Source organism: Ornithodoros turicata, chromosome 7, assembly GCF_037126465.1.
Source record: "Ornithodoros turicata isolate Travis chromosome 7, ASM3712646v1, whole genome shotgun sequence".
NCBI classification, from domain to species: domain Eukaryota; kingdom Metazoa; phylum Arthropoda; class Arachnida; order Ixodida; family Argasidae; genus Ornithodoros; species Ornithodoros turicata.
The window spans coordinates 10,287,054-10,299,180 of NC_088207.1; the positions used below are offsets into that span (position 1 = coordinate 10,287,054).

At 46.9% G+C, this 12,127-nt stretch overlaps 1 protein-coding gene and 1 long non-coding RNA gene across 2 annotated transcripts; one reads left to right on the forward strand and one right to left on the reverse strand.

Moving 5' to 3' along the window:
• Nucleotides 1–415: 415 nt before the first annotated feature.
• Nucleotides 416–958, forward strand: LOC135399515 (uncharacterized). The gene is made up of 3 exons (XR_010424317.1): nucleotides 416–568; nucleotides 662–808; nucleotides 870–958. It is a non-coding gene; the product is annotated as an uncharacterized LOC135399515 (long non-coding RNA).
• Nucleotides 959–10,987: 10,029 nt separating this feature from the next.
• On the reverse strand, nucleotides 10,988–11,732 carry LOC135399516 (uncharacterized). The gene has a single exon (XM_064631265.1). The coding sequence runs from the start codon at nucleotides 11,730–11,732 to the stop codon at nucleotides 11,034–11,036; it is 699 nt and encodes a 232-aa protein (XP_064487335.1). The 3' UTR covers nucleotides 10,988–11,033.
• Nucleotides 11,733–12,127: the final 395 nt, after the last annotated feature.

A 12,127-nucleotide genomic window follows, 5' to 3' on the forward strand; every position in this document is an offset into this window, starting at 1 on the left:
TTTATTGAGAGCGGTGAAGTGAACATAGTGCAAGTTACATAAGATTAATAGCGTTTCAATGGTATCACCTGTTTTCCAGCTTTCAGACTGTATGGACACTCCCTGGATAGGTCATCCTTCCACAGTGAGGTGGTAAACATGTAAATATTTAAGCACGTGGCTGCTGGGCTGCTTTCAACGAGGAGTTTTGCAACGGTTTGCATGTACGGGACACAAAGGGCTGTGCTGCATGTGCTTACATGTACCCAATGCTAGCATGTTGATGGCTTGCTTTGCTTGCTGAATTTTTCTTTTTTTTTTTAGCTCTGAATGTAGGGCATACAGGGTTAGGCTGCTGTAGCTAGTGCATGTTTTCGTGGCACAGCTTTGCATAATTCTTCAACAATAAAACTGCTTCGCAGGTATAAGGCGTGGCTGGAGTTTTGCAACCTGGAGGCGGATACGAGTCTAATTTCCATTCGCTCTAAGGTCCTGTGCTCCCAGCACTTCGCACCAGTTGCTTATTTGCGCACAGGAAGGCTTCGGTGGGATGCAGTTCCTACATTGAAGCGCACACTGCATGGCGTTGGTAAGTATAATACAAGTCGGTATGCTCAAGTTATCACATGAAAATGTTGTAACTCTAGAGGCAATTATTGCGAGTGCTACTGGTGGTTTACAGGAGGAAGTAGTGCCTACGCCAATCAGAGCAGACTTGAAAGCAGTGGGCCTTCAACGGAGGAACGTGTGCAAGCTGTGGTAGCCTGCGATGACGACAGTACAGGAGCAATACACCTTCACCAGATGAGTCATCCTTGCCATGCTGAAGGTATACTTGAGTAACGTTGTTGTTGGGTTGGCTAACTGTACGGCATCATCTGCTTCATCAGAGTGTGGCACTGAAGAAAGTCAGCAACAGCGTGATCTGTCTCATCAGGACCATAGCTACGCACAACACGCACCACCCTTGTCAACACAGAGCACTGTTGTCTCCCCACTAGCTGCAGTTGTCACTCCTCTGCCAGGAACGTCGTCTGGTGTACTCCGTGCAGTCTCGTCACCTCATCACTTAGGAGGTATGTGACGAATACTCTACCGCCATGAAGTCCGCAGACTTGTGAATGCTTTTTGATCACCATTTGCAGGTGGAAGTGGCTGGCATCCCCCCAAAGATTGCCCATCGTCCAGTAGTCTGGCAGCTCCAGCACAGCCAACAAAAGGCAAGCTGGATAACCTCCGCAAGAAAGTGCACCAGTTGCAAGCCCGCAACAAGAAGCTTCAGAGAGGCCTTGAAAGGCGTAGGCGAACGAGGACCATCCGTGACCTGATGAAGCATGTGAGGTGTCACGTCTCTGGAACTGTCGCAGACTTCATTGAGGCACAGATAAAGATGGGAGGTGTGTGCAAATTTGGGCGCCGTTGGTCACCACCAAACAAGACATTCGCGCTGAACTTGTACTTTCACAGCCCCCGTGGCTACAGGTACTGCCGAAAGCTGTTCCACTTGCCGTCAATGAGGTCACTACAGCTGTGGATGAAACGTATCCCACTACGACCTGGATTTTCAGATGAAGTCTTTGATGTTGTGAAGCGAAAGGTAACAAACTTCTCTGAAATGGACAAGCTCTGTGTGATAATCTTCGACGAGATGCACATCAAGAGGGAACTGCACTACAATGCAACAGAAGACTGTTTTGAAGGATTTCCGAGCTGTGGCAACGATGCTCACTCCGAGTTGGCAAACAAAGCACTTCTCTTCATGGCTAGAGGCATTTGTACCCCATGGAAGCAGGTCTTAGGCTACTTCTTCACTCACAGAGCAGCATCTGCTTCAGACTTGCTTCAGAGAAACTGCTTGAATGCTACCACCGCCTCCTGAGTGCAGGATTGAGGCCAAAAGTTGTGACATGTGACCAAGGAAGCCAGAATATCTCTCTACTGGGGAAGCTGGTTACAACTGCGAAGCCGTATCTCACTATTGGTGATGAGAAGCTGTTCTTCATATTTGATCCACCCCACCTGCTGAAATGCCTTCGCAACATGCTGTTAAAGTATGACTTCCAGGTTGGCAACCACATCATAAGGGCGCAGCATATCGGGGATGCTTTTGCCATTGACAAACAGCTTGAAATACGGTCCATGCCACGGCTAACTGATGGGCACTTCAATTTAACGTTCAGCTCAAAAATGAAAGTCAAACTGGCTGCACATATCTTCAGCAACCATGTTGCAGCCTCAATGTTCACCTTATCCACTTTCCACCAGCTACCACCTGATGCCATCCACACAGCCAGATTTGTTGAGCGCGTCGACCGTCTCTTCGACACTCTTAATAGTAGCCACCTGCATGGCACGACAAAATATTCTTCGGCAATACAACAGGGGTCTGCTCACAAGGACTTCTTGCTGGAGTGCCTGTCCGAGTTTGAGAAGATTACAGTTCTTGGATGCAAGAGACCACCCCCGTGTATCCGTGGCTTCTGCTTGACCATGACTTCCGTGCTTCAGCTCAGCGAAGACCTGCGAAACTCTGGCATACAGTACCTCCTCACTCGAAGGCTGAACCAGGATGCACTCGAAAATACGTTCTGCATAATTAGGACAAAGTGTGGAAGCAACCCTGACTCCAGCTGCATTCAGTTCCAGGCAGCAGTAAGGCATCTGCTACTCGGACAACTTTTTAAGACTACGCAGGGCTCAAACTGTGCTGAAGACGTGGACTCCCTCCTGGCGGCAATACCTATTGGTCCTAACTACATGAGCAGACTTGGATGTTCTGCTGCCACGCACATTACTGACGATGTCATCGTGGCACCCAGTGAGTCGCCATCACCGCTAGGGTCCAACAGCACAACATTCTTTGCAGGGTGGCTTGGTGCAAAATTTCTCGCTGCTCACACTTGCCCCTCTGAGCAGAAATGCAAACTGCTGGAAGACAATGCCACATTTCAGGACAGTACCCTGCTATTACTTTATTTGAGTGTAAAGAATGTGGACAATACTGACTTTGGAAAGCTGTCAGTTCCTCTTCCTGCCTTTGCGACGTTTGTGGGTGCGTGCGAGGAGGCCTTCAAAGCAAACGTCAAGACATTCTTCACCTCCCAAGGGGTCAGGTCCAAGCTGTGTGAAGTGTTGGACACACTTGTGCCAAAGACATTGAGTTTATGTTCTTCATCAGTGTATGATGATTTATTTCACTTTTTTCTCAGGGTGCGACTGTTCTGGTTTGCACGACATAGGAATGAGGAAGTACGAAATAGTACGTTACGTCAAAAGGCACTGCAGCAGGCAGTGAGACTAAGTTCATAATCTGTGCACGTTGTTTTGATGTAACCAGAAGTTATTTTCTTTCCATGCAAAAGCATATGCATGGTTCTGTTGTCTATCCAGTTCTTTCAGTTGTAACCTAGATTGCACATGATCTCTTGTGATTCTTTCATTCCTGTGTAGCGTACGATTGTCATAGTGCACTTTTACACATAGTTCCTTACTGTGTTGTTTGTATTTTGACAGCCATGCAGAGTTCAGTAGTGTGTGCCTATTTATATGTTTAGTGTATGTACACCTGTGTTCATAGATACCTAGCATACATTTTCTATTTTGAATCTTCAGCAGTTTGCTATTCTTTGATACGTATTAGGTGTATCCCTGTGGAAGCCCCAGCCATCATCCCATAATAAAGTTGTTGTTTGCTTCCCCTTGTATATAGATTCCTAGCATGCATTTTCTATTTTGGATCATCAGCAGTTTACCCTCTCTTTGATATGCATTTAGTGTATACCTGTCTACATAGGTCCCTAGTACGTAATTTTATATTTTGGATCCTGTGCTGAGTTCAATAGTTGTGTGCACAACTGCCAGTATGTACGTGCAGTTATGTGCAGGGCTAAGCACTTTGTGCAGCTTGAAAACCTACACCACGTGGCAAAATGTGCACAAAATAGCAGAAGCAGAAAACATTGTCAATGCTTTGACATGCCTTTAATACAAAAATGCGTTGTAATCAAAGTAGTAGTCATGAACAGTGTGTATGCTCTGAACAAGGTTGTCATTGCTGGAAGCTGATATTATTGTGGCTGTTTTGCAAGATAAAGTATCACAGACTTCTAAACTGAGCTAATGGACTTGTGCCTTCTAATTCCTCCATAGCATTCATTACGAATGCCAAAAACTGTTGGGAGACATAGCACCACACAGCATGCAAGTATCATATAATTTGACCCAAAAGTACAAATATGTTCACTTCCGCCTTCTTGGTACGAGAGATATGTGGAAAGCTCCAGATGTGCATGGGGACAGCAATGGTCCTGGGCCCTATCTATGTTTGCTGGAATTTGTACATTATCTTTTTGTGCTTATTCACTACATAGGCTGTCATACTGGTTATTGCACATTATTCTGTCGTGGGTGTTTATACTGGAGTTGGACGGACTACATAATACTGTTTATACTGTATTTATTCTGTTTACAATGCCATGGCGAATTTACCTGTGATAAAAGAAAGCAAGCCCCCACCTGGTCTCCTGTGTCCTTTGTTGCACGCATGTCGCTAGAGTTAATTCATCTCTGTTCACAAATTGTTCATGAGCTTTTGCTCTTGGATTTGCTATCAACAGCGATTGTGACATTCTGCGGCTCGGCATCGCGGTGGAAGGAACGCGCAGCGCGAGCGCCTGGCACGCCACGTGCTATACGTAACGGTGACGTACCACGTGACGTCCATGTGACGTCATTATCACGAAATTTGTAGTATGCCCCGCAACGGATGGATGGCGCTGACGGTCTTTATCATGGCCGCCCTTGAAGACGTGGTGGCCAATGCAAGCTTCGCTACCATTAATATGTACCTTGATTGCTCCTCGCGCTGGCGAGGCTCGCCTACCCAGCGGATGACGGTGGTCTTACTGACCACTTCAGACCGTGCGTCGGCAGCACGCGCCTGCCCAGACGGTGGGCGTTGCCACGTTAGGCCGACGCACCGATGCAATGGCCAGTAATCCGCCCCAGGAGAAAGTGAGTCTCGCTGGTGCGCTTTTCCATTATCTATTTATCATATGTTCACTAACAGGTGCCCTGCAATGTTTATTTGTTCCACTGCTTTGTAGCCACGTGGTCCTTGTAAAGGCCCAGCTCTATGTGAAACGTTCAATGCTATATTAGGAGCAAGGGCTATTACTGACCAGCATTATTATTATTATTACTTTTGTGTGCGTGTGTCGGAAATGGGATTTTAAATGGAATATTACTTTTCTTCCTATACCTTCACAGTTGTAAGATGGTTTGTCGGTACGTTCGTGTGAACAGGTTTCAGATAAAATATGTACCATGGGCGCAGGCTAGCTGGTGGATAAATGCCTGGGTGAAACTTGGATAAGTTCTGAGCTTTGGAAGGAAGGGACAACACGACAGAACTCTGTGACGAATTTCCCGCCTTTTCGCCCAAGCTCAGACTTTTTTCAAGATGAATGAAACACGAGGCTTTTGCGCGCTTCGCGATACGTGTTCTATCAGAACCGCTTCAGCGCGCTCTGATTACATTTTGTGGTTTCAGCCGTTTAGCTCACATTCGACTCCGACGCCGCAGACATTTCGGTGACCCGAACCACGCCCGCACCACTACCTCAGTTCCAGGATTCCAACCAGCAGCTTCCACCTTTTGTATTTTTTATCTTCTGTCGTCATGATGTTAACATTTTTATCTTTTTGTTTCTTTTGACTACCAAATGCAAAGGGATGTATCCATTTCATGCATTTGGGGTAGCTAATGGTACGTGAAAACTTTCATCCCACAAAAAATAACAAATAAATGACGACAATGTCAGCTGCTCTTCCATTTCATTCTCCAATAGAGGGACTTAAGAATAATTCTGCAGTGTCTTGGTAGAAATACTACCAGACAAGCAATCTCTGAATGCAACTGTACAGTAAGTAACTACATACACAAAGTGCTGAAAAAGCCAAATGCCCACTGGGCCGACAGGACAGAGGTCAACTATGTCCGACGGGGCATGGTGACTCCTGTAGGCAGCTCACAATACATTCCCAGTCGTCGTTATCGTCGTCTTTGTAAGATAAATCTGACGCGCGCGAGATGAGAGCGGTGACGACACCTGCCTCCATCTTAACTCGGTCTGAGTCCCCCATGCGTTCCCAAAGCTGCTCGACCGGGCGCGTACTCTGTGGTCACATGGTACAACTCGGTCATGTGACCTACTCGACTCGAGGGTTTGTTTTGGAACGCACCCTAATAGCGAATTCGGGTGGTCATTTCGTAGCAACACGGCCGAGGTCTCGGAAATTGCTAGTTCGGCGACCGAGCTGGATCACGTGACCGTTGCCACCCGAACATGATTGCTAGGAATCTAGCGGTTTTAGGTACTTGGATCACACTAGGGGCGTCGCGGTCGCAAGTCTTCGAGTTTTGTCGTCTGCTAAACCACGTGATTTCAACATGCGGGCCAATGAGGGCACTCGCCACTGTTGCAGTGCGGATGTGACGACGCCGGATACAGTTGAGCAATCTGCTGCTCGATCGTTTTGAGACCGGGCAAAAAAAGTGCTAGCTGGCAAATTCCGAGCGCTCGGAAAGCTTCACGCGAACATGCGAGATTGCTTGATTTTGACCAAGCGAACATGACTGCTCGAGACCTGGCAAAAAAAGTTGCTACGAAATGACTACCCGAATTCTCCATCAGATGAATCAGACGACAACGGCTTCAGTGGCCTAGCTTTTTCTTCATCTTTTTTGTTCGACAAAACAGAAGAAAAGAGCATGTATCCTTGAGAACAAAGAAAAAGGGAAAGGGGGATACAATGCTCTTTTAATACTTTGTCGGCCCCCTGTCACAGCAATAACGGAGGCCGTGCGCACTGGCAGGGATGTGTATAGCCGACGGACAAGGTCCACGTCTTCACGAAGTATACACCACTCTGTTTCTATAAATTCCCAGACTGCATCCTTGCTCCTTGTAGCCACGGCAAAAATCTGGAGTGGGACCACTTCAAAGTGGTTTATTGGACGGGTCCCACTTTGAATGTGGGACCATTTAGTGAATGGGACCAGTTGGAAGTGGAACCAGTGGAATTCATCCAGTGGTCCCCTCTGCTAAGTGGTCCGGGATCCGCCCACTTAGGAGCTGGGACAACTGAATGCATGACCGAAAATAATAATGCGTAGAAATGCACATATTGCTCGAGTAAATACTGTTTATACTCCTACAAGCATACACTGAGCAGAAATAAATAATCAATACATCTACATGTACGTACTACGTAGTACAAGTCTGATCACTCACTGTGTCTAACAAGGCATATGCCTGACTGTGCGATGAACTCTCGGACCACAGGGAGCTTGACGTTTTGTTGGCCACCTCACATCTTGTATTTTCTCAGAGAAGATTACACATGACACCCTTGTTTTATATGCAGGTCACGACATATCCTCCCTTCCTCTTCACCATACGTTCGGAATCTTCTTATCCTGTTTCTCTTCAAGTTCCTCCGAAGTTTCTAAAATGAAACACCTAATTAATAGCAATCAAAACATCACGGTCCTCACTCATACTTGCGAACATCACGACAAGCACTACTTGCAGTCGGGTTGGCATTTCACCGTCCGTTTCTTCCTTTCTTCTTAGCGTCAGAACTCTTCCGGGGAATTGACAATGTGTTGCACAGGAACCATTGTCATGGCATTGTCTTAGAAAGCGCACTGAAACACACGCGAAATTCTGCACAGGAGATACGCACACGATCCTTGCCACAGCAACCGAAGACAAGACCAACTTGCTGCGACGCGTCCAACTTCCAACCAGTTCCAACTGCCACTCTCCCTTCTCACCAGGTCCCCCAAACTCACCTCGGAAAAGCGTGCAACGAAGAAGGCCGCCACTAGATACCCCACTGTTGCCGTTCCAGATCACTTCAGCGCGCTGAGTTTAGCGGCAAAATGTTTTTGTTGTTTCTGCGAATGAATCTAGTCTTTATATGTCCAAATAAAACGCGTATAACAACTTTCTGTGTCGTGTTTCACTTTTTGGTCCCGTTTTTAAACGTGTTGAGCGATCGGAAGGATCTAGTGCACGGCTGCGTGCATCACATAGCGTACCTGTCGTACCAGGCGCCGCAGGCGCAGTCGTCCATTTCTCCTTCGGTGACTTGGCCTGGCTTGGATTGTGCTTCAACTGGATCTTTAGCGCGCTACAATTCAACGCAAGCCAACGTCTGGTAACAATGGGTTATCTAAGGGCGGCCTCCGGCATTGCACGCATCGGGATAGGAACAAATACATGGGAAAATGGCGACCTTGGGGGACCTGCTTCTCACCCTCTCGCCGTTTGAAATGGTTTGAAGCTTGGAATTTGTAGCCGCCGTGGCGCCTTCATGGTTAATGCATCTGCATTGCATCCGCCTCTGGAATTACCTTTTCTTCATTTTTTTTTTTGTTTTCCTTCTTCTAATGATTTAGGTTAGTTTTTGTCGTTGTTGAGATGTAGTTTTTTACATTTCGCTGGTACTTCATATCTTGTGAAGATATTTACCTTCAGATGAGAATATGTGCACGAATAAGTTACGGCATATATTTTATCGCAGACGCGCGCACCTGGATAAAAAGCAATAAAAAGAGATCATGCACGTGCTAAAACAGATGAGAGTAATAGATCAAACAAAACCAGAAGGATATATGGCACGTGTGGACAAGATGAAATCTCAAAGGGGGAAGCCGGGAAGCCGGCCAGCTTGGAATCTCAAGTGGGAATTAATTGACCATTCTGGGAACAAAATGGTACATGTGAGGCTCCAGCTGGAACTTCTGGAACCATCTGAGACCAGAGTGGTACCACTCATGTCACCAAAGTGGAACCAGCCATCTCACTTGAGAATCCAGCTGGGACCATCCACCTTCAACTGGAACCACTGCGGGACCGTCTAACACCCAATTAGAACCAGTCCAGATTTTCGCCTGGGAGGCGTCTGTCTATTGTTCGTTCTATTCTTCAGGATTCCCGAGACGTTTTCGATAATATTTAAGTCCGGGCTCTGCGCAGGCCATGTCGGCTGCATTACGCCGAGGGTCGTTTTTGTGGAATAAAAAAACAGAAAAGAACAGCTAGGCCACTGGAGCCCGTAGTCATCTCAATTCATCTTGGCGCCCCGTTATCTCTACGATAGCGGAGAGACACCTTCCCGCGATAGCAACTCGCGCTCGATGCAGTAGAGAGAAAACAAAACAATTTCAAAATCAAAGTTACCACTACGACCACGGTGGGTCGCAACAAGCGCACTCTTTCTAAAGTCACTGGATGACTTTAACTCTTTCATCCCTCTGAACTTGCGAACTCCGCTCTTCGCTTCCGCCCGCCGCTAGTGTGTCTCTGCCTAGAGAAAATACGCCGCTCGCGCGTTCCGTAAACCTTCGTCCAGCATTGTACAGCACTGATTTCTCCGGAGTTCGCTGAGCCGTGCTCCCATGAATTTGACTAGCTTAGCCCTTTTTGCGTCCCATCCAGCTTTGTTCGTGCCCTCGAGCGCCGTGAAATCTGCAAAATGCACAAGATAATCAGCAAAAAGTAATGTGTAAAGGCGTATAAACAAGATGGAAGCTAGTTCTGCGTACCTAGAATGGGTGGTACTCCCGCTTCGTACTGTCCAGGCCGCTGTTGATATACCTTGCCCCTTGGCTCCTTTGCGATACCGCCATAAACGGAGCAGGTTCGCAGCGCCTCATCTGTAAAAAAACATAGGCAAGCAGCGCCCTTGCCATAACCGATGCTGTCTTTGCCAGACAAGCTCCCGCAATGACAGTAAAGGCACGATGATACTGGACCCCGCTACCAGCTCGGCAACCTGCAGTGAAGCAGGGATAAAGTGAGTCGCAAATCTAGATACTGATGGGACAGACATGAAAGTGACCATGAAGTGCGCTGAAAGCATGGAGAACGCTGATCACCAACATCAGACACCCATGTGAGCGAACATTTGTCCAACCAGCAATGACAACATACCCCTTCTTCAGTGCCATGATATCGCAGGTGACCCCTGTTTGCGTCTCTCAATGACGATAACTGCCGTGTTGATCCAGGAAAAGCAGCGCCCAAAGTATTTCGCTTGGGCTGGCTATGGGATTACTGCGTTAGCACAGCCGGAGCATTTGTACTGTCGCCCTCGCCGGGCGATACTTTCTCTAGCTTCCGCACTAGCCTGCGGGCGTTGCGAAAAACATCGCTCAAGTCTATTAAAATATGAAGGAAAACAGGGATCACTTAGGAGGAGATTACATATAGACTAAAGATGGCACAATGTACAAACGGGTAATGTAAACAAACCTCTATGCTGTTCAAGTTCGTCTTCCAGCTCGGCAAACCTTTTTCGTGGCGTTGCCACCTCTGTACGCAGTTCTGCGACGTCGTCTTGCGACTGGATCTCTGCTAGCAGGTGCCTAGCCTGCATGTTAGCATGTCCTGGCACCATGTGCCCTTTCTAACAATATATCGCATGCCTAAAACAATACCAAACAACGGAAACTACTAGAAATGAAGTGCCCTACGCCCCAAACTGTACATAAGTACCGGGTCCTACAAAGTCTCTTTAAGAGCAAAAAGTATGATGTTGTTGAAACGGAGAATGGACTTGTTTTGGGCAAGACAGGGAAAAATAGATATTACTTGCAAGTGCAGCTGCAGCTCTTCTGTTGTCAGAAGGAACAACGTGACTTTGTCATTTGGACACCGAGTGAAGAGCATATTGTTGAAGTGCTCTATGACAAAATTTTTTTAGAGAGTTCTGTTCCAAATCTGAAAAAAAAAATATTTATAAATTATTTCAGTTACTCGCTACCAGCCATGGTCAAACGTCAGCAGTAAAGGCCCGTACCCAGTTGAAAGAAAAGAGAGAAAATAGAATAAACAGGACAAAGTCTTGGATGCAACGTTGTCATTTATGTCTCTGAGTTTTCTGTTGCTCCTAACTCCTCGCTTGTAGGGGATATTGTTCAGGAACTTTAGCACAGTCATCCTTTATCAAGAGGGGCTGAAGTTTGCACAACCCAGCTATGGCTACAAGAACATCTTAGCCAGTGGCTTTTTAGCAAAAATGCTGGAGGGAAAATGTTTCAATATTCTGAAACATTTAAGACGTCTGATTGAGCGCTCAACGTGAATGCGCAGCCTAGCTAGGCGACGTGAAGCCACCACTTCTGGAACACCAATTTGAGGTCGGCCCTTTGAGAAGCTTCGCAGCGCGAGTTTAACACCTACAGGAATTATGTCAGATATGGTGAACCCCCGGTCTGCAAGAATTTCATCACCTGGTGCGAGGAGCTTTACAACGCCACTGTCTGACGTGATGAAACGATCACTGGGACGACCACCGTATGGTATTGAGATGGACATCACAAAACCATTATGTGCAATCACATGCAAGACTTTTGCAGTGTTATGTGATTTGTACTGACTGTAGGTTGTACTCCTTCGATTAAGATTAGTGGGTCTCTCCATAAAGAGTTCAAAACAGTCAATGATACACGTAACAGACTGGTAGTCGACGAAGACGTCCGGCAATGTTCTTTTGATTGTGTCTCTGGCCAACCAAAACCCCAGATATTTCCTTGTGAAACTGGCAAGCTCCGACACAATGCAGCCGAAAACCCTGCTGACAGCATCTGTTGATACTTCAAACCGAAAGCTGAGGTCATGGAGAAGCAGTCCCAGGCGCAACCTCATCAGTGCCACGAGCACTTGATCATCAAGTGCCATGGCAAATTGGGTCTTCACAGTGGTGGCAAGTGCCCTCATCAGCTCGTTAAACACTGCCTTTGACAGGCCAGTGAAAAAGCGGAACTGGCTTGGTGGGAAGGTGGAGTACACGCTGAAATCTGTTTGGCTTGCGCTTTGCACAGACAGAGGAAGCTGCTTTGAACATGTGATGTACATGTGGTCTCAATTAAAATCTTGCTGCGCTTGAACTGCCTTTTCTGACTTGTTGATGTACTTGCATTGGCAGCCGCACGAAGGGCAGGTATCTGCCAGGGACTTAAGTCCTTCATTTGTCCTGCACAACCGATATCATGTAAGGATGTAAGAGACAGCATGGCGGACCAGTTATGTAAAAAGCTCATATTTGATACCACGTGCTACGAGATTCACTCATG